General features: G+C 32.5%; 1 protein-coding gene across 1 annotated transcript in view; it reads left to right on the top strand.

Annotated features, from left to right (window-relative positions):
• Positions 1–27,492, top strand: part of orb2 (cytoplasmic polyadenylation element-binding protein orb2) — a 132,362-nt gene that overhangs the window by 59,209 nt on the left and 45,661 nt on the right. The window contains exon 3 of the mRNA XM_035863986.2: positions 17,623–17,673. Coding sequence (XP_035719879.1) covers positions 17,623–17,673 — 51 coding nt within the window. The remainder of the gene's footprint in view (positions 1–17,622; positions 17,674–27,492) is intronic.

The raw sequence follows: 27,492 nt of genomic DNA, 5'->3' as shown, positions 1-27,492 counted from the left end.
AATAGGTCAATAAGAAAAATAGTATGTCGGATTCACATCGTAGATACATTTGGCATTGACTTTCAATCGAAAGAGAGACAGAGAGAGAGAGAGAGAAGGAGAGAAAAGGAGAGAGAGAGAGAGAAAGAGAGAGAGAAGGAGAGAAAAGGAGAGAGAGAGAGAGAAAGAGAGAGAGATATCTATTGTTATATGATTCGAATTCCCAGAAAAAAGTTTTGTATTATGAGAGTTAACTGAGTAAATACTACTAACGAGGAACAAAATTGTTGCATCAATAGTAAAACATCTTTCCGGTTTGAACGAATAATACTGTTACCTGACTTTCGTAACGCCGTTAAGCGGATCGAGGTTGCAACAACTTTGCTGACCGAGAAAGACAAACGAAAGCAAAGTGACCATCGTTGTTTGTGATATTTTTTATCGAGAAGTACGTCAAAGTGTATATGTATGTATTTATTTATTTATTTATGTATGTATGTATGTATGTATGTATGTATATAAATGAATACATACAAAATCGTCATTGAGAATTTAATAAGTTTTATCAGTCGCCCTTGCTTTCGTTTTTCTTATGTATATATATATATGTATATATCATTTTTTATTATTATACAAACAAACACATTTCCCAAAGAAAATAATTATTAATACAAATACTGAAAGGAATACGATCGTTTGTTATATCGAACGATCGTATCTTAATCGGCAATTTGTCGCAATTTCATCGAATCGAATCAAGCGTTCTCGTTTCCCAGTCGTGTAACAAGTTTCACGTATATACACAATGTACATAGATAGACATACACACACATAGACATATATACACAAATGCATACACGTGTATTCCACGCATACGCATACATATATATATGAATGGAGATGTATTCGTAGTACGTACGACCTTCGATCTCTCCATCGTTTGAAATGGAATCGATTCTGACCCAGGAAAGATCGACTGGCGCTTGGTGCTGGTATTAGAGAGTAATTGCTTTTACAAGGCGAGCCGCCGTAAACGATCTACAGTTGGACAGCGCACACCAGTTCTATATTTAACCCGTATAGCTCGTAGACGCACCTGAACTAGTTGCAACGCGCGAGCGAGAACACGATCTAGTCAAGTTCACCGGACTCCATTATTCGACGCGGACGCTTTCGGTCGCGTTAATTACGCGCGGACTAATTCCTGCTAAATGAATTTCTACTGGGGATATATATACACACACACACACACACACACACACACACACACACATATATATATATATATATATAGAAATAAATGGAGACGCTTAGGAGAAAACGTCAAGGAAAATCTGGTTACTCCTACTTCGAGTTATTTCGCATGAAATAATAATTTACGTAAGATACCAGGAACTTGGTAGTTTAACGATGTTAGCTTTCGTCGTGGCAAACCAAGCTAAAAGTACCTCATCAATGTTTGTTAGAATTAAAAGGGAATAAACTTTGTGGCATATATTTTGGTGGGATGTTTGTAATAAAGGATTTTTATCATATTATAGATCAAAAAGAAAGAAATCAAAATTAATTTTTCGTATGTTTTAATATATCGTCTTATCTCGTTCGTCGTACCGATAAATAACAATTTACGTAAGATACCAGAAACTTGAATCGTGACGGAGCAATAAGATAACAATTGTGATTATGACTATGGTCGAAGTTATATCTAATAAAAATGAAGGATACGTCAGATATTAAATAAATACTTTACAAAAATCCTATGATGGACGTTTTCAAAGGAAAAATTTTTCGTGATACGAAATCTTCGATGTACGATTAATAAAACTCAGATCGAGATTATTTGTACTTCGTTTCCCATGATTTCTATAAATTTGCATTCGGAATTTCTGCTTCATTGTATTCGCGATTGACGTCCGGGTAATGATTGAAAAATCCTGAAAGTCCTTACGTAAGATCCTCCAAGACAATTTGTACCGAGAAATCCTTAAGCTAAGATTTTCAAAGCATCGTATGTATGCAAGTAGAGAATTCAATTCATTGTTACAAAACGAACACTAGACGCAACTTTGTCATATTCTTCGAAAGTTATTTGCGGTTATTTGTGTCGAATCACCAATCACTTATCATATTTACATATATCAAGGAAATAAATGTAAAAAAATAAAGAAAAAAAAACAAAAAGAAGAAGAAAAACTCGACGGCGCTTGTTACGTAAAAAACGAAAGTTAAATATTCATAATAAACAACGTTGAAATAAAAATATAAACAAAATTTTGATTATGTATCACTAATTTGTTACCATATTACTTTATTACTAATTGTCTACCATATATATATATATATATATATATATATATATATATATATATATATATACATATATACGGACGAAGACTTTGATGATGAGATAATGTAATTGCACGAAATGAGCATTATTTTCTCATCAATTATCGTCGTAAAAAAAATTAGAAAATGTGGAGCCGTCCTACTCATTTGAATAAAAAAAAAAAAAAAAAAAAAAAAAAAAAGAAAGAAAGAAAAAAAAGAAGAAGAAAAGAAAAAAGAAATCTCGTTCGTCTTCGACATATTACTATAATCGTAATCAGGAAGAAAAAGTTGTTGGAGATACGAGAAAGACGTCTCTTTCTTTCTCTCTGTGCGAAAAGGAGGGTGGAAGGGAGGGAGCGAGGGACAAAGAACAGTCTCGGTACAGAAATTGCTGCAGATCATCCAAGAGGGTACTACTCGTTCTCTCCGGCTAGCATCTGTCGCTAGACTAGCGTGCGCATGGGCGCTCGCGCGCTTACGACGCTATTGCGCTATTACTATAGTTAGAACGCACGGTTTTCAAGCACATGTCGGCCTTCGTTTGTCATCATGACATTTTACTGTATTCACGCGAGCCGTAAGAAGCATTCGCGGGATATGTCACGGTATTTAAATACGAATTCTAGACCTTTTGCGTTTATTCTCGTCACTTCCACGTGATTATTTCCTCCTCCCTCTCCATCTCTCTTTCTCTCTCTCTCTCTCTCTCTCTCTTCCATATTTCACTCATTTTCTTTTCTTTCTCTTTTGTCTCTTTTTTCTTTTTCTTTTTTTTTTCTTTTTTTTTCCTTTTTTTTTTCTTTTCACCTTTATCTCGCACACTTTTACTCCTCTTAATTAAATATATCTTGGCTCGAAATTTATTTCGTTATTTATATTGCATACAGTGGATTGTAAAAATATCATTTAGTTGTCTTTTTAAATCGTATTACTTTATCTAGAATAATAAACGGAGTGAAAAGTTAAAAAAAGGAGAGGAAAATAAAATGGAGGTGCTCATTTTGCAAGGATGTAAAATAAGAAATTAGTCTTTTAAATATTCTTTTATTATGAATTTTTACGACAAAATCGATTTTATACATTTTTTTTATATCTGATTGTCTTCCAGACATACTACAAATATTATCATTATATCGACCAATCATTATTATATCGTAAAAGTCGACATTCCACCTTTGGATAAACGTAAGTCGTTTAATTTATAAACGGTTCGTACGTTCATACGATAAAAATAATTTTTATTCATTTTTCACACACACACACACACACACCACACATACACACATATACATACTTTATATAGCACACTAATTTCTCCATATCCATCTTAAAATTCAATGTACACACTTTGCCAGTCTACAAAATATAATTCGATTTCGAAAGGTGTCAAAAGAATTTTATATACACAGACGTACACACGTATATATACTTTATATAGCCCATTAATTTCCCCATATCCATATAAAAATTCAATGTACACACTTTGTCAGTAGTTACACAAAATGTTATTCAATTTCGAAATGTATGAAGAAGATTTTTATGTATCATTATACATTATATTCCTTCAACATTGTTTGTATTGTTGTTTAATATTTTTTCTTTTCTTCTTTTGTTTTTTTTTCTTTATAGAAACGTCACATATTTGATTCATAATATTTTACACATCGTCATCGTTATTAATCGACCTTCTCGTTACTGTTTCTTTACTTAGAGATTGTAATGGTTAATCCTTATCGAATAATGGCCATTCAAATATTAACTAATTATTTATATCTGTGAATTTTCGAATATTTCTTATTGCTAGTTCTTCAATATTTCATTAAGGAAAGTTTAATTTATGTTTTCATAAAGGAAAATATAAGATCTGTATTCGTGTATGAATTTCGCGTTATCGATTAGATATAAAGAAATAGAAAAAGTTGCTGTTCGATTAAATACTTCTTTTATCTATGAATGAAATATCAGAGCTACTGAAAAATATTTCTTTATACCTTTTTCTTTCTTTTTCTGTTTCTCTCTTTTCTTCTTCTTCTTCTTCTTCTTCTTCTTTTTTAGGCATTTCGAGGAAAAGCTTGACTAACTCGATAATAATTTATTATTTTCCTTTTCTGATAAACGATATATCGATCAATTCGCGTTGATCGATTTGTTCTTTATTTTTTTGGTTTTTTTCTTTTATACGAAATAGGAGCGAATTAGATGTTTCTCGCGAGTTTCATGACGCTTGCCGCATGATTTAGCGTTTAACCGTTTTCGGTAGCTCGAGTTCTCGATACGATGATAGAAAGAGAAGGAAGGAGTTGCGAGCGATGATCTTTGATCCTTTTTATCCGATCGTCGACTACCGTTTCGACACGAACAGAGATTCATTGCGGTCGCTTACTGGCGCCTTCGTTATTAATGGACTGCCAATGGTTTCTCATCTTTTTCCTTCTCTCTCTCTCTTCCTCTCTCTTTCTCTCTCTCTCTCTTTTGTTTTCTTTCTCATTTTCTCTCTCTTTATCTTACTTATCGTTAGAATCACATAAGCGAGAAAGCACTTTCACGATTGTTCTTTTCGATAGGATCATCATGTAGATAAGTGATAATAATCGTGATCATTAACACGAAAAAAAAATCGAAGATTCAACATAATAAGGGTCGTAAGTCGAAGAAAAGGATTAGAAAGACGGATGTAATTTATTATTTCTTTTTTATTGTAATTGAAATATTTATTGATTCACATATACATATATATATATATATATATATACACACATATATATATATATCTGTATATATATATGTGTATATATATATGTGTATATATGTGTATATATGTGTATATATATATATATGTGTATATATATATATATATATACACACATATATATATATACAAGTACCAATTATCAATGATGACCATAATTTCTAGCTTAAAAAATAGTGGAAAGGATTTCGATTCTACAAAACAATTTAATTCTTTTTAAGCCGTTAAAAAGACAGTGAACGTGGACTTATGAAATTTATGTCGATCAAAAATATAGTAGTAGGAATAAAGACAAGTAGCTTTTGGATAAATGAACGAATTATAAAAAAACGAATTAAAAAGTATAATGTTTTCTTTAATGGAAGGTAGAAACGAAACGCGTGCGCGCGTATGTGTGCGTGTTAATTATTTATTCTTTTATCGTGAAAAATTACTTCATATTTTCCCGTTTAACAAGTTATAATAATTACATCTTCGACAATTATCATGGAAGGAACAAAAAATCTAATATCATTCATATTTACTTGTTTCGTTAACAATCGATAAACAAAGTAAAAATATTTTTGATGTATCGTTTGAAAACAAAAGAAAGAAAGAACAGAAAAAAAAAAGAAAAATTTTTTTAAGTCAAAATTTCATATAAAAATACTCATCGTCAGTTTTTTAGATTCTCATTGACAGTGTTAAAAGAAAAATGTATGACGTTCGTGAAACGGACGTAATCGACTCATACGAAATTAGGTTGACGTTATATGCGCCAAAGATGTCTCGTTTTAAAAGTTTCGAGAATTTCTCTCTCTCTCTCTCTCTCTCTCTCTTTCTCTCTTTCTCTCTCTCTTTATCTCTCTCTTGAAAGTCGCACTCTCACACGAACAATTCTATGAGAGGTACGACGATGAAGTCGTTCGTCTTCTTGGGGGTCGTCCAGGTTTTAAGATCTCCCGACCTTAACTCGACGCATAAGCCTGTTTCTCACGACTTACGAAAGCTTTGTATAGTTTCGAGAGTTAAGCAAACGAGTATGTGAGTTAGTTGTTAAGTATTATACGTATGTATGTATTCCCTCTTACGTTGAAAGAAAAAATAGAAAGAAAAATAGAAAGAGAGAGAGAGAGAGAGAGAGAGAGAGAGAGAGAGAGAAAAGAACTATAGGAAATAGAGAATGAGGTTGAAGGTATATAAAGGCAGAAAAAAAGAGTAAAAAGGATCTTTAAAACTCAGTGATACTGTTGATCGGTTACTTCCTTGCTTGCTTGCTTATTTGCTTGCTTGCTTATTTGCTTGCATGGTCAATTTCTCTTACGAGATAACGGATTTCCCTTCAAATGGAGGTGAGTCTCGTTCGTCGTTCGTATCTGTCAGTTGGGTCTTCTATACTCACCTAAACTTTCGTCGCGAACCTTTGTTAAACTTTAATGGAAATCGTTTGATATCAAACGAGGTATGTACATATATCTCTTTCTCGGTACATGTAAGTACTTAGTTATTTCATTTCATTTTGTTTTTTTTTCTTTTCCTTTTTGTTTCTTTCTTTTTATTTTCTCTATTTATTACTTGTCAGAAATATGAAAGTGACTAAATTAATAAGTCGTGAAGTCAATCCGATATTAACTTTTCATTTTTTTTCATTGTTTTTATTTTCTTTTGTTTTTTATTCTTTTCATTTTTTTATTTCTTCAATGACGATATAAACAAAAATTATTTGTTAGATCAATTGTAATTTAGGCGGTTTACAAGTCAAATTGATTATATTCCACTTTTTGAATTTGTTTAAATATAATTGTCAAACATCGAGTGTCACTCAATGAACTTTTACTTTTTATATTCATAATAAATTTTCCTAATATTTCCGTTATTCAATATCAATTGAATGACAACATTATTTGGTCATCAAATAAAAAATAATTTATTTCAGAAGCCAATCTGATTAACTCCGTATTAATACAATTTAAATACAGCAGCAAAAGATAATGTTAATTTAAATTTATATTTTTTGAATTTATATTTTATAGACAATTTTAAAAAGTAATTTATATCATTTTATCACATTTCTCTACTTTTTGTTTTATGAAGTTAATTTGAGAAGTGAGCGGCCCATTTAATGAAGAATTATAATAAAAAAATTTGAATCATATATAAAGTATGACGGTAGATCATGATTGTTATACACTTACAATTTTCATTTCTTTCCTTTTTTTTCTCATTTTTCTTTTCTTTTTTTTTCTTTTTGTTCTCTTTCCATTGATAGAACAGCAACTATACAACTGTGGATTTATATTGTTCATTTAGTTTTATTATTACACAGTCAAGTGTATATATAAATTTCGAAGAAATTCTTTCGATCCTTTCAAGATTTGCTTCCCCCTCGGTGACGAGTAACGTTGTTACTGGCTGTTCCGGAAGCTCATAAAGCCCAAGTCGAGGAGTATTTTCTTTCCTGAGATGATTCTTGGGTATTCGGATAGACGAATGGATGGGAAAAAAGAGAAAGAGAAAAAGAAAGAGAGAGAAGAAACGAAAGAAAGAAAGAAAGAAAGAAAGAAAGAAAGAAAGTCGAATATAATATTATGCGATCCGACAACGAATCAGGAAAGACGATCCTTCGGGGTTATCTTCACTTCGAGAACGAGATTGACCGAAAGAGATATACGCCAGCTCTTTTCGAGATTATGCTTTCGAGAACCCGATGAATTTATTCTTTTCTCTCTCTCTCTCTCTCTTTCTTCCTTCCTCTCTCTCTTTTTCTCTCATTGTCTGTCTATCTCTATGCCTCTCTCTTTCTCTTTCTCTCTTTCTTTCTTTCTTTCTCTCTCTCCCTTCCTCTCTTTCTTTCTTCTTTTTTTTTTTGGAAAAAGATTATGTCTTTGCATCTTCGGCCTTTTCAGAAGAAGATCCATGAGATTTCTCTTTTGATCGCATAGCTTGATCGAAGGCACGTCGATCATGACGTCTCAACGTCAATCTTAACTCTAATCACGAAACGTGTTTTGCTTAAGGAACGATACCATCGTTATGAATGCAAATAATACAAAAGGATATTATTAAATAAAAAGTGAAATTTTTTAATCGTAAATACATACCTTGATAAAAATCGATTAAATCAATTCGTCACGATATTACGTTATTGATGATATTATTTATCAGAATTGATATCTCGGTAATTATATATTAATGAACATATTATAAGATTTAACGTTTATTTCAAACGAATTTTCTTCATTTCTTGTATTATAACTTCGTCCGATCGATTCGAACATATTGAATCGAAAATTTACATAGGTTATCGAACAACATGGACGACAACATAGAACGAAATATATACGAAATAATATCCTACTTCTGATATTTTACCAAGAATATACCATACTTTGGCGCGTAGCCTCGTAAGAAAAAAAGGAAAAAAAAAATTCGCGAATTTACGATCGTGACGTGAGGTATAGAATTTCGTTCGTTCTATTTTATTTCTCTTTAAGTCGAAGAGAAATAACTGGGAGAACAATTCGTTCGATTTTAGTATCCCAATAAGAGATAAGAAAATGTAAAAAGTTGAGTGAGAAAGAAAGAGAAAGAAAGAAAAGAAGAAAGAAAGAAAGAAAAAAAGAAAGAAAGAAGGAGATCGTCTCGTTCTCGTTTCGGCTCGTAAAACGAATCGAATCGAGTGAGTTGGTAGCAACGGAACAACGAACCAGCTAAGTCTTTTGTACAGATCGATCTTTTGAAAGTGAGGGAGGATTGCTCGTAAATTCACAGAGATATCAGAGAAACGTCGTCGTCGTTGTGCTCGTTGTCGTCGTTGTCGTCGTTGTCGTTGTAAAGAGAGAAGGGTTGTTGCGATTCTCTGATTCTCTCGTGAGACTTCCGCGTTCGAAATGTCTCGCGATCGTTTGCTGCTCGAAGAATAAGAACTCGATTCGCGGTGGCTTCGTTTACACGTTGTTTTAAAGAGAGACAGTGGAAACAGAGATAAAGATAAAAAGAGAGAGAGAGAGAGAGAGAGAGAGAGAGAGAGAGAAAGAGAGAAAGAAGGAAGACGAGTTCCAAGTATCAAAGATTCGCCGACGAGATCCTCTCGAGGCCCATTAGTCGGTTCTCGTTAAGCTCCGTGCTGGAAAACGACCCGGTAGAAAAGCCGCCTTATGTTAGAATACTTCTTCGTATCTCCCTCCCCTTCCCCTTCTTTCACGTCTTACTTTCTTCCTTCTCATCCCTTCTCATCGTTTTTCAGCCAGGCGTTCTTCTAAAGAAGAACGGACCAAGTACATGCTATGTATACTTACTTGCCAACTTAGATACTTACATATGTATGTATATATTACTACTATAGTAACGTTCACCACTACCACTAATTCTTAACTCTTCTTCTTAGCTCTTCTATCTCCTCTTCTATTTACGATTTCGAGTTCGCGTGTCATTCGCGAGTTACTGGTTTAATTCATGTTTACGTTAAACCCCCCTCCCACTCATCTCTCTCCTCTTTTTCAACCTCTTCGGGACACGATTCATTCTAAGTTGCTCGCGATTTTTATCGGGATGAATTACGTTAGTGTCGAACACTAGGTAGGTACGTACTACTTAGGCATTTAGGTAATTACTTACTTACATGTCGCGAATCTTTCGATCGGATTTTTTTCTTTCTTTTTTTTTTTTTTTTTTTTCTTTGGATGCTTTTATACAAGCACTTCGGTTAACTTCTTCGAATTTATTTTGTCTTCAGAATTTACTATTAAATAGGTAATCAATGACGTAAACTTTACTTTCGAATATCGTATTTAGTTTTATTTAGATCGATTTATTATATGAATATTTCAAAAACGGTACAATCGAAGGATTTTACTTTTATGCTTTTTTTTCTTGTTCTTTCTTTGCTTATCCAAATAAATTGAATTAATTTCTATGGTTATAAATAATTTTTAATTACGGATCTAAATTATCTGAGACAGATTTACATAAAGATCTAGAGAAATTTAAGGTGTTTAGATGAACGGATATAATAATCTTAGATAGATTCTACTCTTAAGTATCATGGACGTATACCAACTAGTTAAGTAGCTGATATAGAAACGTGTCTGTGTAATTGATTGCAAACATAACACAGACGTGAACTACGAGGGATTAACGATCCGTTATGCATATCGTATTTTCGATCATTTCGTTTCCCTCGAAATCGTCATTAATTCGTTGACACGCGCGAACGATCTGTACAGTTGAGGAAATAGAAAGTCTCTCGAAGGTAAACCGAGTTGTAAATTACAAAGACCTGTTAACCACTCCAGATGTTTTATTATATATATATAAAATATGTATGTATTTATATATATATATATATATATATATATATACATACATATAGGTATATATTTCCATCGGCAGTAAAGAGCGCAAAAAATTATAAAGAAGTTTTTTATTTGACAAGAAAGAAGAGAGAGAAAGCGTTCGGAAGCATTCGGAAGCGTTCGAACGACGCGAAGTAGCGAAGTTCGCTGGGCCACCTTGGCAAAAAGTCAAATCGTTATGGTTTCGTGATCTCGGATGTATTTTTATTGATCCATGATAATTATAATAATAATAATATTAAGGGGTAACCTAATGGTATTGTCTATATAGGTGATACTGAAGTTCGAAATGGTTTTTAAACGATTCCACTAGCCATCGGAGAAAAACGATTTACTTAAGTATTTATTCGAATCGCTTTCTATGAAAGGTAATCGATTTGCTCGATAAAATTTATTATGAATAGTTCGAAATTCATATATATATATATATATATCTCGATCGATCGATCGATCGATCGATTGTTCGTTTATTCCTTCTAAATTGTCACTTTTTGAACGATACGATAAACTTATATTTTTCCAAATGGCTCCTTATCATCGTCATGGCCGACAGTCTTAACTTACGATAAGAACGAATGAAATATTTGTTGTCCGTCTTGATTCATATTTCTTTTCAAGAAGAAGAAACGACGAATTACTTATTTATATTTTGAATGAAAAAAATCGGTTTTGAAGTGAAGCATGTGTTTCATTAGGCCAAGAATATATCCTATCTCAGGTATTTTATCTTTTCGTTGTAGGTATACACAATCGATTGTAATCGTTCGTTACGAAACACTCTTCAAATACTTATATATATATATATATATATAAACACTTATTGAAATAACATATATATATTTTAATGACATCAATGGTTTTGTCGTTATCTTCTTCTTCTTTATATTTTTATTATTATCGTTTGAATTTTTATTATTGAAGAAACTCTAAAACAAGCAAGCATGAAAGTTCAAAGATTTTTTACGCGAGCGAATATGCAGAGGAAAAGAAAATTATAAGTAACCAAGTCCCGTTTCAATAGTTCAGTTCCGCCTTAGCAAAAGGGTTAAAAGCATTGAACAAATTATTATCATCTTTTATTTTATCTTTCCTTTTTCTATTTTCGTTATTTCCGAGATATGAATGTAAGATATTTGTTCGATGAATATCTTCCTTTTACGTAATCGTCAATGTTATATACACAAGTTTTATTACAAAAATATGTGTTTTTGTGATCCATTAATTTCTTTTTCCTTTACTTTTTCTTTTTCTTATTTTATTTTTTTTTTCTTTTTTATTTTTATTTTATCTTTCTTTCCTTTTTGTTTCATCAACTCGTAAATTCTACATAGACTCACTTGCGCAAGAGGCCGGTCAGGAAAGCGCGTCGGTCACCAAACGAGCAGAATCGAAGACATTTGGCAACTCAAGGAGAAAGCAGCTAACCAAATGCAATTATTTTTTGTTCTCTCTCTTTCGTTCATTTCTTTCATTCTTTTCTTTTCATTTTTTATGTTTTTCCTATTTTTCTATTTTATTTCTTCATTTTCGTCCTATTCTAATCTACACTTCTAATTTCGAATTTTATTAAGCGTAATTCAAAAAAAAAAAAAAAAAAGAAAAAAGAAAAAGAAAAGAAAAAATCATTTGTATATTTTTATTTGTCATTTTAAATCGTCTTGTGTCTTGTCGTTCGTAAAAGAATATTACAAGTTCGTAAGATAAGCGAAACTCGTTACATTAAAACGTTTCGCGTCTTTCTCGCGTGTCGAACTCGAGTTTGAACAAACGATTTCTGAGGAGGATAACGTTATGTTCTATGTAAGTATGTGCGTGTGTAATGTACTATGTGTCTGTATCCGTGTGTATCTATGTGCATGCTTGGAAGTAAGCATAGTAGTAGCCGGTATTTCGATTCGGTGTCGATTACACAAGCGAAAAAGAACTACGTGTCGTATGAAGAAAGTTTAAACGTCCTATCCCGATTGAGCGATCATACGTAGAGATCATTCTGCATCATCTCTATTTACTGAGTACCGCCCTACCCGTCTACCTCTTAACTATTCATTTCTTTATTTTCTGTAATATGATAGTTACGAGTATACTATGAAATAACGTCATTTTGCGATGACATTTAAATATTTATGAGTTGGGGAAGGATGAGTGGGAAAAAAAGATGGACGGGCGGAGACGGATAAACGATTTAAATCAAATAGAATTGAATTTTTTTTTCCTTCTTATTCTTAAGTGTTTGACGAAAAAAACGTTAAATAAATCAATAAATAAATATATAAATAGATAAATAATAATCGTTTGCATCAAACGACGGAAAAGCTTTAGACGGTTCACCTATTACACTACTGTATTTAAAAAAATTGTTACGATCCAAACGATACATTTTTTTTCTTTTTTTCTTCCCTTTTTTTTTTTTGAAATATACAACATCTTCATGGGAATAAGAGAATAAAAGCTTAAGACGATAAAATCATCGAAAGCGAGGTAACCATGAACAGCAAAGTAAATTCTCTCGGTACTGAGCATCCGTGAATCAACCTTTAAAGAGCATCCCGCGGTTTCGTAAAATGTGAAAACGTTAAGAAGGTGCAGAAGAAGAAGCAGAAGAGGAAAAAGAAGAAGAAATAGAAGAAATGGAAGAAATAGAAGAAAAAGAAGCTACCACATGGCTCTTTCCCCAACCTTTCTCTCGTGCTGCTCTTTCATTTCTATCTCCTCCTCCTCCTCCTCCTACTCCTACTCCTACTCTTCCTACTCTTACTCCCCCTTCTTAACCTCACGCAAAACGCGCAATCGGTCTGGTGAAACGTCCTATTCTCTTCTTTTTTTCTCTCTCTTTCTCTCTTTTTCTTCCTCTTTCTCTCTCTTTCTCTTTCTCTTTCTTCCCGTTCCCTTCTTTTCTTCAAACATTTTTGTGAAATAGGATTTTGCGGCTAGTAGCCTTGCGAAAGAAATAGAATCGTCGGATTTTCGGCGTTCCCGCGAACTCAATCGTTTTACATCTAATTTACATAGTTTCATCGAAAAACGGGACTAGTCTTAGATGTTCTACTACGAGGGAATTATTTGAAAAAAAAAAGAAAAGAAAAGGAAAACCAGAGAAAAGAAGAAAAAAAACACAACGCGAAATGGACTGGGCTATCGAGATAAGGTAACCGGTTTTATAATTCTAGGGAGACTCGACGATGTTGAGCAATGTTGAGAAGGGAAAGAAGAAAAAAATACAAAAAGAAAGAGAAAAAAGGAAAGAGAGAGAGAGAGAGAGAGAGAGAGACGAGGAAAGAAGATAAGAAGATAAAAGAAATTATACTGTATGAAGAAAAAGAAAAAGAGAGAGAGAGAGAGGGAAAGAGAGAGAGAAACAATTTTCATATGTATATATGTATTTACCATTTACGATTCTAGAACAGAATAATTTTCCATTGAATTTATTGCCTAATAATTGATATAAACAAAGGCGAAGTGTATCTTGTCTATACAAGATTGTTATTATAAAAAAATATAATAAAAAGAAATATAAAAGAAGAGATCCGAGAAAGGTTAAGAAAGATAGGAGATAAAAAGGAAAAGGAAAATAGAGTAGAACGAATTCGTAGAAAGTCCATTACTACGAGTTGTTGTCGTCATCATCGTCCTCGTCGCCGTAGTTGTAGTCGTAGTCGTAGTCGTCCTCGTCGTCGTTCACTCTCTCATCACAAACGGAGCGTTAAATAATTGTTGAAACGTTTCTACGAGTCCGTTCCTCTTAGATTGCCCGTTACGTTCACTTCTTTCGCATGCTCCATTGATATTAGTAATTATGCGTTACGCTAATTAATCTCTCTCTCTCTCTTTCTCTCTTTCTCTCTCTCTCTCTCTCTCTCTCTCTCTTTCAATCTTCCTATCTATCTATCTATTTATCTATCTAGTTGTCTCTGTCTTCAATATGGATAACAAACGGTACATTTAGCGAACGTTTATCTTATCGTAGTCAACGTAAACAGGAACAGATGCTTCAAGAGAAGAAAAAGAGAGAGAGAGAGAGAGAGAGAGAGAGAGAGAGAGAGAGAGAGGAAGAAAAAAAGAAAGAAAGAGAGAGAGGGAGAGAGAGAAAGACTATACGATGTCTTTAGACAGGACGTCAAACGCAGCTCTTACTAATTAGACATACGTTTAATGAAAGTCTTCGCCCTCGTCATTAGTACATGCATATATATAAATATATATATATATATATATATATATATATATGTATATGTATATATATATATACAATATATATATATATATACGATATATATATATATATGTTTATGTATATATATATGTTTATGTATATATATATGTTTATATTATCAACGCATCTATATGCGTATACATATACATCGATCAGGGACTCTCGCTTTGCTTTTAGAGCGAAGAAGAAAGAGGATACTAAAAATGAAAAAAGAGGAAAAAAGAAACTGAAGGAAAGCGTCCCCGATCGTGACGTTGATGTTGATGACGATGACGACGATGATGAATAAGTGAGAGAGAAAGAGGAAGAGAAAGAAAAAAAGGAAAGAGAAGTTTAGTAGTGGGAGAAAGCGGAAGGGCGGTGACTGACAGACCAGTAGATACGTGGACTTTAAAACTTGCCTCTTAATGTTAATGTTTACATGTGCATAGTCATCGGGACTAGTAAGCGTGCATGAGCGCACGAACGAACGTAGAACGCAAAGAGGCCTTCTAAGTTCAGAGGTTATCCCCCGTCATGAGAATAGTGCTCGATTCGTGACGTGTTCTCTAACTTGCAACTTCAATTCAACTTGGACAGACATAAAAGTCATCGATAAAGGAACATTCAAATCTTCTTTTAGCCAGATTTGTGAATCCTTTTTTTTAACGTTTTTCTTTCTTTCTTTCTTTCTTTCTTTCTTTCTTTCTCTTTTTTCTCTTTGTTTTTTTTCTTTTTTACATCGTATAAAGAAGAAATAAAGAAAATCACCCACAGTTTTGTTGATTTTCCTTATGATTTTATTTGTAAATTATTTAATATAGGAATCGATTCGTCATGGAAAAATCTACAAGGAAAATATTCGAATCCTTGATGACTTTTCCAAGTAAATGTCAACGACTTTTAAAACGTTACTTTTTTTCTTTTATTTCTCATTACTGCGAATCTTTATTTTCTATCTTCGTTAAAAACAAAGTCGACAGTATTAGATAATAGTCGTTGGATTTAGTTAAAAAAAAAGTACAACTGTGAAAGAATAAAATCTAATGAGAGAAACTATTATCCTTTAGAAAAAAAACCTATTATATCGCTATTATTATATCGCACGAGAATAAACTTATCTTTTTCTAAAATGTTTTTCTTTTTTATTATCAATACATACATAAACACATGCATACGCATGTACGTTCACGCTTATAAAAATAGAGACCGCGTGTATTAAAAAGATTTATAAGACGAGTATCTACAAACCGGAGTGAAATTAATTAATAAAAAAACGCTGAGTATTCATTCGTTATCATTGTTATTGTCGTACCTGTCGTTTTTTGCACATATATACACATTCAAATACACACGCAGACATATTATACAGTCTAATGATTTCACAAGAGAAAATAGATGCAGCATCGACGAAATGGCTGTTACACTATGTAATTCCTGGTGTAAACTACCATGCGACTCTGTCGTTTTTCTTTCTTTCTCTCTCTCCTTCTCTTTCTTTTTCTCTTTCTCTCTTTCACTCTTTCTCTTTCACTCCAGGATTTATACTTGAAGTCATTGCGAGCTCCTGAAAGTACGTTCTGCATATACGAATTATAATTAACAAATTAATTTAACATAATTTCGCGCGGCTCGTTTCGAGCTTGCGACGACGCCATTACGCGATAATTAGCAACACTAAGATTCCCACAATGCTTATATGATTATTCGTATGCGTCTGTGTGTGTATGTTTGTGCGTGCGTATGCGTGTGCATGTGTCTATGCTTGTGTGTATAGACGTATTCGTGCACGTCTTAACGAAACCATTTTTTTTTTATATCTTTATTTACGTTGCTACTTATTAGGTCAGTATTTTTAAACATTTGATCAGTATTTTAAATAAATACATAGTATTTATAACCAAAAAGAAAAATAATACATAATACAAGCGACGCTAATTAATTTATTTGTACTGATCAAAATGTCCCATTTATATTAAGCATTTATTTTATGAAATACTTTTATTGTTAATTAATGAAAATATTGATCGAAGAAAGTGTTTTTTCTTTTTTTAATCGCATTTACCCACTTCATCGATCATTCGTACAGACATGTAAAAAACGTCCGAAGGAGAGTATCTTTATCTCTTTTCTCTTTCTCTCTTTACAAAACGTTGACTGCTCCCCGTAAGTGATCACGCTATTTTAGCTCTCCAGTTTCTTCGCTCTGTTTTTTTTTCTTTTTTTTTTTTCCCGTTAAACACACCGATTATTATTAATTCGATATTCAACGCTTGTCAGCACTTTGCGAACCACTTTAAATGCAATCTAATAAACGACATAAATTACGATCGAACAAATCGAACTCGTGTGATCACTTCTTTTTTCTTTTTTTGTTTTTTACAAAGTTCAACTGAAACTTCACATTTATTTATATTCAAAAATGTATTAGGAATCATTGTAAATAAATTGAAAGTCTCATCTATTCGATATAAAAATTAAAACGATGTTCTTTCGATTCGTCAAATTTCTTTTCTATTTTATGTAAAATGATGATTATAATAATAATAATAATAATAATAATAATAATAATAATAATAATGATAATGATAATAATAATAATAATAATAATAATAATAATAATAATAATAATAATAATAATAATAATAATAATAATAATAATAATAATAATAATAATAATAATAATAATAATAATAATAATAATAATAATAATAATAATAATAATAATAATAATAATAATAATAATAATAATAATAATAATAATAATAATAATAATAATAATAATAATAATAATAATAATAATAATAATAATAATAATAATAATAATAATAATAATAATAATAATAATGATAATAATAATAATAATAATAATATATTAATATGATTATAACAAATAATATATTATTATTATTATTATTATTATTACAATATATATAATATAGCACATGAAAATTTATAATGTGATTATATAGCATAGAAAAATTATAACTCACGAAGATATTTTTTTACTAATCTCATTATTTATTTTTTTTTTTCTGTTACAGGATTCATAAACTGCAATGCCAACACGCTACAGTCGCTCGCGCAGTTACACGGTGAGTGAAAACCGCTTGTTACTCGATTTCCTCCTTCCCTTCCGTTTTCCACCATCCATTTTCACTCTGACACAAGCGTGGTTATGACAGCGGCGTGTGGGACACCGGGCACGAACATTGAACGTCTTAAGGGCCACGCCACAAGGAAGAACCACTACCCGTAGTTAATTAATATTTATAGTTACGTAATAACTTCTACGTAAGAAAGATATCTCGCGCGTGACAATCCAAGAAACTCGATCCTCCTTATTCCCTGTACCGTTCACTTCCTTCTTGAGTAGATTAATAGGCGGAAAATACGAATCAGTGTCGAATTATAAATTTCATACGATACGGAAAATCGTTTGGCAAAGAAAAAAAGAGTTTCTTTCATTCTTTCTTCGATCTGTAATTCGTTTCTTTTTTCCTTTTTTTTTTGTTGTTATTTTTTTTTTCTCTAGTTTCGAATAATTAAAATGAGTTTTAATATGGTAACATTATAAAAAAAAAAAAAAGAGAAAAAAAATCATCATCACTAAAGAAGACAAATAACGCCGTTGATATTTACTGAAGGAGCTGATCTTTTAATTAAAAAAAAAAAAAAAAACAATATCCTACTTTCGATCAAAGATTGATTAAACCTCACGTAACTATTAATTTTTAAGTCAATCCAGTATAAAATTCGTTTTAGATATGAATGAGTATAGTTGAAAAAACAAAGAAAAGCGTCATTTCCATTAAAATAGTTTGAATTTAAACATAATGATTTAGTGGGGATTATCTATATAATACTACATAATATATATTTGTTATATAATATATACATATATTAGGTGGATCGGAAAGTAATATCGTTTCTGCGCATGTCGATATTTGATTGTGATTAAAAATAAAAACTTGTTAAAAATTTATTCGTTTGAAATTACTTAATATATTTTTTGTATGAAAATGCTGTAAATCAAAAAAAAACGTAGTTTCGTATCATCTTATGAAAAAAAAAAAGAAAAGAAGAAAGATAGCAACGATTCTGTCCCTACAATAATATCATTTTATTCGAATCGTCTCCACTTTCACGAATCGCTACAAATTCGTGGAGACGGCCCTATTGTCGATGGAATTTCACTGGTACGAACGAAAAAAAGAATCCCTGCGAATTCTTTCGTGGACCCGCTGCCAGAAAGAAGGTACGCACGGAGAATTTTCAATTTCTTTCTTTGTCTCCTCTGTCTTTCTTCTTTCCTTTCTGTAGTAACCGAAAGGAAAAGACAGAGAGAGAGAGAGAGAGACAGAGAGAGAGACAGAGATAGAGAGAGAGAGAGAGAGAGAGAGAGAGAGAGAGAGAGAGAGAGAAAGAGAGAGAGAAGGTGGAACCGTACGCGTTACCTGAAATTACGTGAGCATGCATGGAATCGGTACGTGTGACAGACATGCACGAGGCACTACGCTGATGGGAGGACACGATCGTGTGCAGGAATCAAGGCAGCGTGAAATGCACGCGCATGTACCGGAGGCCTCTTTCGTAATGCTGGTTCCTCTATAGAATTAAAATCGAGGGGATAGCTCTCGTGAACGCAAAAAGAGAAATAGGAAATTTCGTGACGTCGACGTCTAACAACAAAATTGTCCATTCAAATTTTTATATACTTTATTTTTATTATTATTATTATTCTTTTTATTTTCCTCTCTCTCTCTCTCTTTCTCTCTCTCTCTCTCTCTCTCTCTAAAAGAAATAAAATTTCAATTTTCTTTAAAAAATATTTACCATTCAAAATCCCGCTTATATTTATGGATATTATCTCGAATATGTGTGTATGTATGTATGTGTGTATAAGTTTGTGCGTATTTGTACACACATTGTTAAACTTCAAGGCCCCTGTCGAGATGCGGGTGAAATGTTACGTTCGCTCGTCCAATAATCGCTTTGGTAACTAGCGCGAATTAGCAAACATATACCCGCTAACGATCATTCGAGGCCTTTGACCTTTGCCCGTTGCGTTAAGCTCGCAAATTATATTACAATGTTGTTAAAATCGTATATACCGGTACGGGCGTATGATCACGAAATTCTGGCTACACATCACGTTATCGCATCTACAGATCGTACAACATTATTGATTAGGATGAAACATCGATCTAACGTTCAGTAACGTGTGACAATAAACCCTCCAATTATCGTATTAATTATATGCGCGATGTTGCAAATGATCGACACGGAAAAATATTTCTTTTTTTCTTTTTGTTTTTTCTGCTTTGTTTTGTTTCCGGTTTTTCAAGTCTCGCTTAAACAACAAATTTCCATATTTACATATCGGGTTAATGCAAAAGTTTTTAAACGTAAAATTGAAGAAAAATTTTATTATAAAATTTTAAATAAAAATAGTGAATCAAATTTTTCTTCAATTTGATTTTCGTATAAAAAGTAGAACGATCTCCCACCAACATTTATATACAATTGTTTCACAGTTAACCTTTGTGCGTTGTCGAAAAATAAAAATAATATATATATTTAAAAAAGAACCAAATAGAAACGGCGGAAAAGGGAATATAACAAAAATAAATAGAACGATTTTCCAAGAATTTTTTTCCTTATTTTTTTTCTATATATATATATAAAATATATATATATATATATTTCTTTTTTCTGACAGATTCATGAATCCAACACGAACGATAGGCCGCATTTGCATATATCTATATATTCGAACGTCGAGCCGCTGTCCAGTTCCCTCAACCTCTGCGATCTATAGTTCTCCACTTCCTTTTCTCTCTCTCTCTCTCTCTCTCTCTCTCTTTCTCTTTCTCATGTTTTTTTTTATCCCTGGAAAAACGATAGATATGCATAGAGCACAAGGCCACGAGAAACACAAGTTAAGCGTTGCATATTCAATGAATGCAGATTTCGGTGAGAGGCCACACCCGGTGAAACAATACATTAATTAGCCGACCTTTTGCGGTATCGGTAGGGGATGTCTAGGGCTAAAGGGCTCACTCGCACTCTTATTTTCTCTCTCTCTCCCTCTCTCTCTCCCTCTCTCTCTTTCTCTCTCTCTTTCTCTCTTTCTCTTTGAATACGACAAAGAGAGATGGAGAAAGAGATGGATAGACGGTCTTACATCGTTTTACGTAGTCTCGCAATATAACTTCCTTTTCCTACACTGGAGCCTCAGCATCTGCTCCATAAATCCGGACATCGTTCAATATTTATAGAGGCTCTGGGCTTCCTTGCTTACTTTTAATCTCCACCAGTGCTTTCTCTCTCTCTTTATCTGTTTGTCTGTCTCCTTTTCACTTTCTTTCTCTCTTTCTCTCTCTCTCTCTCTCTTTCTCTCTCTCTCTCTCTCTCTCTCTCTCTCTTTATCCTTCTCTTTCTCTATTAACCAGGTGTGTTCTTTCTCGAGTCGAATGGATAGGCAAAGATCTATCTCTGACTCTTGAGCTGTGAAAAAGTCGAAGTTCGTCTGATCTTTCCTTAAATTTCAGTTAGGTCAAATAAATCTAAGAATAATTTGAGATTTTCACTTTAGAAAATAACGGGAGGAAAAAAGATTTTCTTTGTACAGATAAAAATCTAATATTCAAATAGTTAGTATTATTTGTTTCTCTCTCTCTCTCTCTTCTCTCTCTCTCTCTCCCTCTCTCTTACTCTTTTCCTTTTTTTTCTTTATCTCGTACAACCAAGAACGTAGATTAGCAAGAACAGAATAATCGTAGAGTGCGATTACAAAGGGAAAGAGAGTCAGTCCAGGAGAGTAAAAACTATGTAATCTTCTTCTCCGTTTGTTATTGTAAAATTAACGAAGTAGGTACATAGGTACCTACGTTCTTTACTCGTTGCAAGCGAACTCTCGAGTCGACTCATTGTTTCACGACGAGAAGCTAATTCGCGAAGGAAGATTACGGTACTTTGCCTTCTTGATTAGAATGTCCGTGTCACGATTTGAAAAAAGAGGAACAAATGAAAAAAAAAAAAAGGAAAAGAATTAAAAGAAAAAACGAGACAAGACGAGACGAAGAAGAATGAGAGAATGTGAGTGTGTGAGAAGAGAGAGGGAGAGAGAGAGGGGGGAAAGAGAAAGAGAGAGAGAAAGAAAGAGAGAGAGAGATCTAACATATCTCTTGGATCGTTAATTTCATATTTCTTGATTTTTCACGTTCCCTGATCGATTCGAGCAATCAAGCTGGCGTTGAACATCGAAGCCAAGGCGCTAAGATTTCCTTGTCCCACATTTCTTTATTCTTCGATCCTTGACAAAGTTTCTATTCTTCCTCGTAGATTCCTTGACTACGGAATGTTCGTATTTTATCGCGATATTTTTCTTGTTTGTTTCTTCTTTTCCTTTTTTTTTTTGAAAATACGACAAAAACGATAAATGGCACGATGGCAGGAAGATAATTGGTTTTTTTTTATAGAGAGATTTTGAGATTTTCTACTTTATTCTAAAAGTCGCTGTATACACGTTGCTCTTTATTAAAGTAAAGGATAAACGAAAGTTAAAAACAGAAAAAAAAGAAAGAGAGAAAGAAAGAGAAAATACAACTATTCCGCGAAATATAAAATTTCTTAATCCTGTTTCGTTCACCCTGAACGTATTACTTTCTATCTACCTATCTATTTATATATATATATACATATATATATATTTTTTTTATATTATATCTGTTAAAACATTTTTTCATTGGTATGACAGTCACCGGAATGACTGTCACTGAGTTTTCCGTCACACAATTTATCTTTTATTTACGCCACAACGATCACCGGTGAGTGACGGGCAAATAAATATGTTGCACATCATGTTTTTGTGTAATTCAATACTGTGATTCAATAAAATATTCCAGAATTTTATTTTATTTTATTACTTTTTTTTTTTAAATATAATACAAATCTAACTGGCGTGTGCGAAAAATCTGTTAAAATTTAACGATGTAAACGTTTGTGATTGGTTAAAAGATCCATAAGATCTATATATATCAATATACAAATCTATAAAATGAATATGATTTCTTTTTTACACGATATGATAAAAAATTATGATAAAAAATTTACGAAACGATCGCATTTTTTCTTTTTTTTTCTTTTTATTTTTTTCTTTCTTATAACTGCTATAAAAAAAAAGAAGAGAATTTTTTATTGAAAAATTTGGAGTACTTTGATTAATTTAAAAAATCGTTATTCGATATATTTCAAAATCTACATATATATATGTGTGCGTGTGTGACTAACCGTAAGCTTTCCAGTTGGACAATCAGGTATCGCATAAAGCGTTATGTATTTATTTCTTCCTGACATTAAATCTGCGTTAGGGCATGAGCTCTCGTCTTTAAGCACGACTTGGTAAGGCATGTAGTAAAATGGCGTAATAATCATATCCTACCTTTATCTTTTATTTCGCCTTTTTCATACATAGGTATATAAGTAAATAAATAAGTAAACAAGTAAGCAAGTAAGTAAGTAAATAAGTAAATAAATACGTTAGGTACGATCTCAAAAGTCGTTCGTTTGACGTAATCCAGCGGAAGTGAATATTGAAAGAGAGAAGAACGAAGCGCAAATCCGAAGGACGTCGATCGTAAAAAAAGATAACACGAAGACACCTTATCATTAACTCTTATCTTATTTCGCGATACTATTATGCGTTTTATGTACCGCCCTCGCTATCGCAGTTAGCATTATAATAAATTCTCGGTGTTTCGATGCTTAGCCTTGTGTTAGCATCTTCATAATTTATTGTTGCTTGTTAGGTTTATGAAATATATAGATTGGAAAGGAAGTTTCGTTATCTTCCATATTGAATAGACTATATGAGATCGGTGCTATTCATGTTTGGTTTAACGAAGAATATTTACGATGTTAAACGAAAGGAACTTTTAACATTTTCAAGTTTTTTAAGACATGTTAATTTTCTAATTCAATTTTCTAATCTTTTAAATTGTTCTTTTTTTTTTTTTTTTAATGTAAACGTCAAAGTAAAAATAATATTTTATAGCGTTTTCGTTATGGTAATTCGTAATACATGTGTAAGTAATTCGAATTATTTTTTCTTTTTTTTTCTTACAGGAAAAAAATTTTATACGATTCTTTTATTTACAGCAATCATTACAAATTATTGCCGCATCTCGTCGAACGTTAATTATCGCGACGCTATTCCCAGAATATCTCTAATTATTGTCATTCAAGTTCCCTTCTCCCTTCGAGATACAGAAGAAGCGTATTCTTTCTGCCAATTAAATCAACAATTATTATGTGGGCACGTATCATGCAATTAAAAGTAATCACTTTGTGTCTTTTATTCGACTTCGTGCGACACGATTTACCACGTTGAACCATTTCTTTTTCTTTTTTTTTTCTTTTTTTCTTTTTTTCTTTTTTTTTTCTTTTTTTCCCTCACTTGCGAATAAGCTTTATGAGGCACTTTAACCTCGTATTATGATGCATTTAAACTATAAATTTTAAATAAACTCTCAAAGGTCGTAAAATAAAAAAAAAATATCATTCGTAGTTTATTTACTAGCTATCGTAAATTACAATTTTCTCTTTTCACGTATACACATATATATATATATATATATATATATATATATATATTATATACATTGATACGTATATAAGTACTTATAATACAATAATAAGTTAGATCTATCGAATAAAGTTATATTCCTATTGAATAACTTTTTACTATACTTATATATATTAATAAATATAATTTCAACAATATTAGGTACATATAATATTAACAACATCTATTAAATCGTTGATTTACTATTAACAACTTATTTACGTCGTCAATTAAATTCTAACGAATGTAAGCAGTATAAGAATTTAATAGTTATTTTATTTTGCTTAAAAAAACGAACGAAACTTTTTTCGATAGATCTAATACATACACTCACACACACACACACACAACCAACACATTCCAATACATACGTACATACATACATACATACATACATACATACATACACACATACACACACACACACACACACACACACATATATATATATATACTTTGCAAATCAAGATTTACGAACATTCGACGAGCCAAGAAAAACCAGCAACCATCCTATTTATCTCGATTGGCAAAGTTAGCGTTGTTCCTCCAGAAGTCGTACTTGTTAAGCAACAACGATATTTCGCCATAGCGAACGAGTCCTCGTTCTCTAGCACGTAAGCAAAGCTAAAACTAGAATTATAGTTGCCAGCCCCGGTACCACTATTACTCATATCGTTGATCTGATATCGAAGGATGGTAAACGAGAAGCAACTAGCAGACCAGGCCACCACCACTAAAGTAATTCGATCGGTTCGAATGAATACGCGTGTAACGGTAAACCTCTTCTTACTCGCGTTCACTCGTGTTTGCTCGCTCCTTCAATTCGATTTGTACAGTCAAAGCCGATCTTTCGTAGGCAAGATGATATTAGCGACAGGCCGAATAAAATCCGGACTTGCGAAATTTATCCTAAAGGCGAGAACTAATACCTTAGACATCTATCCTTCCCCCAACTATCGAGGAATAACGATACCTTGGAACGATAGACGACGACGGTCATCAATCCTTCGATAATTCGATCTGTTCTAATGAACTGAAAGAGAGAGAAAGAGAGAGAGAGAGAGAGAGAGAGAAAATCGGAAGACATAGTTACAGTTATTAGGAACAGTTTGTTTATTATTTTTTTCCCTTCTTTCTCTCTCTCTCTCTCTCTCTCTTTCTTTCATTTTTTCTTTCTCTTTCTTTCTTATTTTGACGAACTTAGCTTTCCCAACGTGTATTAGGTCTCCCCCTTCGTCGTAAAGAAAAGGATATGAGTGAGAAGAGTGAGAATAGTGGGGGTAGGAGAGCCAGAGAGACCTGTTTTCAAGACCTGCCTTAACGCAGGTTACAGAAGGTGTCCCTTCCTCCTCCACCTCCTCCTCATTCTTCTCTTTCTCCTACGGCTTTATCCTCCTTCTCTTTCTTCTCACCCAACTGTCTTAGAACTCTACGAACTCACTTTCGCGTTCGATCTAACAAATGCAAAGGGAAGAAAAAATAATGGGTTCCTCGTTGCGGAGAAGTTACATTCTAAAAAGGGCTTGAGAAAGTTGACGGCCGGGCCATAACATAACGTTAAATGATTTTCTGTTGACATGATTCCTTGTAGTCATGTAGCTTTCTATTGCCGGTCTTTCAATCGTTCTTCTGTGTATATATACACCTAGTTATCTACCAATCCGTGTTTTCATATGTTACGGGGTTATCCCTATCTATGTAAAAAGAGAAAAAACAAAGAAAAGAAAAAAAAAGTAAAAACAGTAAGTGAATAATATTTCAAAATAAAAATTCGATTATAACAATCCGTAATATTTGAAGTAATAAATCCGAAGAAGAATTGTTCTTACAAAGAAAAAGTAACCGGATATTATTATGGTTTCCAAATCACTGAACAATCTCGCTCACGAAGTTTTAATCGAGTCGAGCTCGATTTCGAACTGACTCTTAAGACTCAAGTGATTTAAACGATGAGAAGATCGCGTCAGGCTGCGAGAATGCCGCAATATATGAATGCGAATTACTTAATTGCGTCGGTACATTCTAATTGAATTGCACGATCGGATCGTTCGACTTGATATCGACAGGTTCGCTTTCTAGATTCTCTCTCTCTTTCTCTCTTCGCAATAAAGTTTTGGAGTTTCGTAGAATATATAGAATAATAAGAGCTTATGGAACAACAAAGAACCTATGGGAATGGATGAGTAGTAGTCGAGCTAGCGAATTTGAAGTGTATTTGTTCTGTCTATCTTTGTCTCTCTCTCTCTCTCTCTCTCTCTCTCTTCCCTTCTCTCTTTCTCTCTCCCTCTCTCTTTCTCTCTCTTTCTATCTCTCTCTCTCTTTCGTTAGTCAATTCCCCTTACCCACCCCCGATCGCTACAATTCGACTTAAGATTCAGTCTGACTGAAAGTGCACGCGACGCCCAGGTCGATTTCGGTTTCACAAGACCGAAAGGTCAGCAGTGCAACGAATTCTCCATCTCGATGCTCTTTTAAAATACATATGCATGTAAGTACTTACTTACTTCTTATCTACGTATCGGTTGATTGTAGATATTGTATTATTTGGACATTTTTTTTCTTTTTTCTTTTTTTTTCTTGGTTTCTTTTTTCTTTGGTACTAACCGGACATAGGCATGAAATTTCAAACGTAATTCTATGTCGAAATGTACGATTGAATAAAATTTAAATAGATTTATATTATATGTATCAAGGAAGAACATTCGAATGATTAGTATTATCTATTACATTTAACTATCCATAATCCAATTCTTTTACTCTTTTTCTCTTTTTTTTTAAGAAATTATATCAGTATAAAATGTAATTATACTTACATAGTTATAATTTATACTCAGCAAATATTAATCTTTTGTTTAGATATGAAATGATAATCAATTCTACAATGAGAAAAAGAAATCAAGTTAATACGTATGGACAGTTATAGATTTGTAAAATCAATGTTAGATGGCATTACAAACGGTTTAAAGCTAATTTTTAATTAATATTTATACGAAACAATTATCTGATTTATTAAATAAAAGGAACAACTTTGATATTATCAGATCGATCGGTACTGTACGTAATATTGATATAGTCATATACACAAATTCAATAAACGAATTCCATTAGACATTATATTCTATTTTCCGACTTATCATACCACGGTCATTCAGAGATAACCATTCACCCGTTTTTCCCGCATTCTCTCCGCATTAATATTCAATATTTTAACACCGCAAAGAGAGAGAGAGAGAGAGACAGGAGGATAATTTATTCTACGTATATATATATACACGTGGTTTATTTA

This window comes from Vespa mandarinia, chromosome 7 (assembly GCF_050613455.1).
Source record: "Vespa mandarinia isolate Hongniang chromosome 7, ASM5061345v1, whole genome shotgun sequence".
Classification (NCBI taxonomy): domain Eukaryota; kingdom Metazoa; phylum Arthropoda; class Insecta; order Hymenoptera; family Vespidae; genus Vespa; species Vespa mandarinia.
The sequence above is the reverse complement of the archived record's forward strand: the minus strand, read 5'-3'. Positions and strand labels throughout refer to the sequence as shown.